Here is a 1,149-nt window from a genome sequence, read left to right as displayed (position 1 = left end):
CTCTCCCTTCCTCTCTGTAAAAAAAATCAATAAAATATATTTAAAAAAAATAAAAATAAAAATATATTTAAAAAATAAAAAAATAAATGAGGTCATGTACGTAAAAAGGTCTTAGCATACATAGTGCCTAGCATAGGGCTCGATAAATGGTACTTATTTATAATAAATGGCACTTTTATTACCAATTCTTCAATAATTTTACTTCATGATCGCTATTTTAATATTTTCATTTTGTTATTTTGTTTACATTTTGGCTGGATGTCAGTGTGAGTCTGATGGACAAAGCGGCTGACATTTTTATCCCGGACCGCACAGCCATTCAATGGTTAACACCTTTGCTGCACGGCCTCTTCCCGCTCTGTTTACTCCCAGCCTCTTCACCTGGATGGTGGGTGAGTCCCGGGGGAGCTACTAAGTAAATCCTAGCACATCTGGAGGCCATCAGCGCCCTTCCTCCCGCCCATCCACCTACCTCCTGGGTCAGCCTCTCCCCTTCCGCCTTTCTCCCGTTCATGGCGGCCACCTTCCGCAGGTTCTGCACAGCTCGCTGGGACTTGCCGTGGAGGAGGAGCCATCGGGATGACTCCGGCAGCCACCTGAGACCAGGAGGAGGATGGAGAGTGGCCAGGGCTGAGTGGGACTCACTCTTCCCCAAACGCAAACACGGCTTCATTCACCTTCTTTCAGGCCTTAAGGTGAAACGCCCTGCCGGCCGCAGAGTCAGGACTTCACAACACATCACACAGGGACGCACTGAGGACGCTCAGAGACTGCTGGGGGCTGGGGGCCGGGACAGGTCGGTTTTGAATCTGGGTCTGACCCCAGTGTCTGGCCTTGAATAAGTCCTGGACCCCCCTTGGCGGTGCCTCAGGTCCCCTCCTATAAAATGCCGGGCGGTGGTTGTGAGACACAAAGGAGTTGAAAAGGCAAAAGCACTCAGATTGTTCTGGAACCCAGGCCAAGGTCGGGGATTTTTCCGGAGCTTCCCCATAGCCATGCACATACTCAGGAGCCCGAGGTCCCACAAGCTCCGCCCTCTTCGCATCACCCACCACCACACCCAGCAGGTCCCAGTCACTGCACACCCCAGGCCGCCAGAGGGACAGGTCGGCCACACAGGGGCACCCTCCCCCACCCCTCCACCCCTCC

At 52.1% G+C, this 1,149-nt stretch overlaps 1 protein-coding gene across 1 annotated transcript in view; it reads right to left on the bottom strand.

Annotated features, from left to right (window-relative positions):
• LOC102249709 (solute carrier family 22 member 20) overlaps window positions 1-1,149 on the bottom strand; it is a 9,320-nt gene that overhangs the window by 6,237 nt on the left and 1,934 nt on the right. Inside the window, exon 2 of the mRNA XM_005864226.2 lies at window positions 473-672. Within this exon, the coding sequence (XP_005864288.2) occupies window positions 473-672 (200 nt within the window). The remainder of the gene's footprint in view (window positions 1-472; window positions 673-1,149) is intronic.

This window comes from Myotis brandtii, unplaced genomic scaffold (genome assembly GCF_000412655.1).
Source record: "Myotis brandtii unplaced genomic scaffold, ASM41265v1 scaffold187, whole genome shotgun sequence".
NCBI classification, from domain to species: domain Eukaryota; kingdom Metazoa; phylum Chordata; class Mammalia; order Chiroptera; family Vespertilionidae; genus Myotis; species Myotis brandtii.
This window is presented reverse-complemented; position numbering and strand designations above follow the sequence as displayed.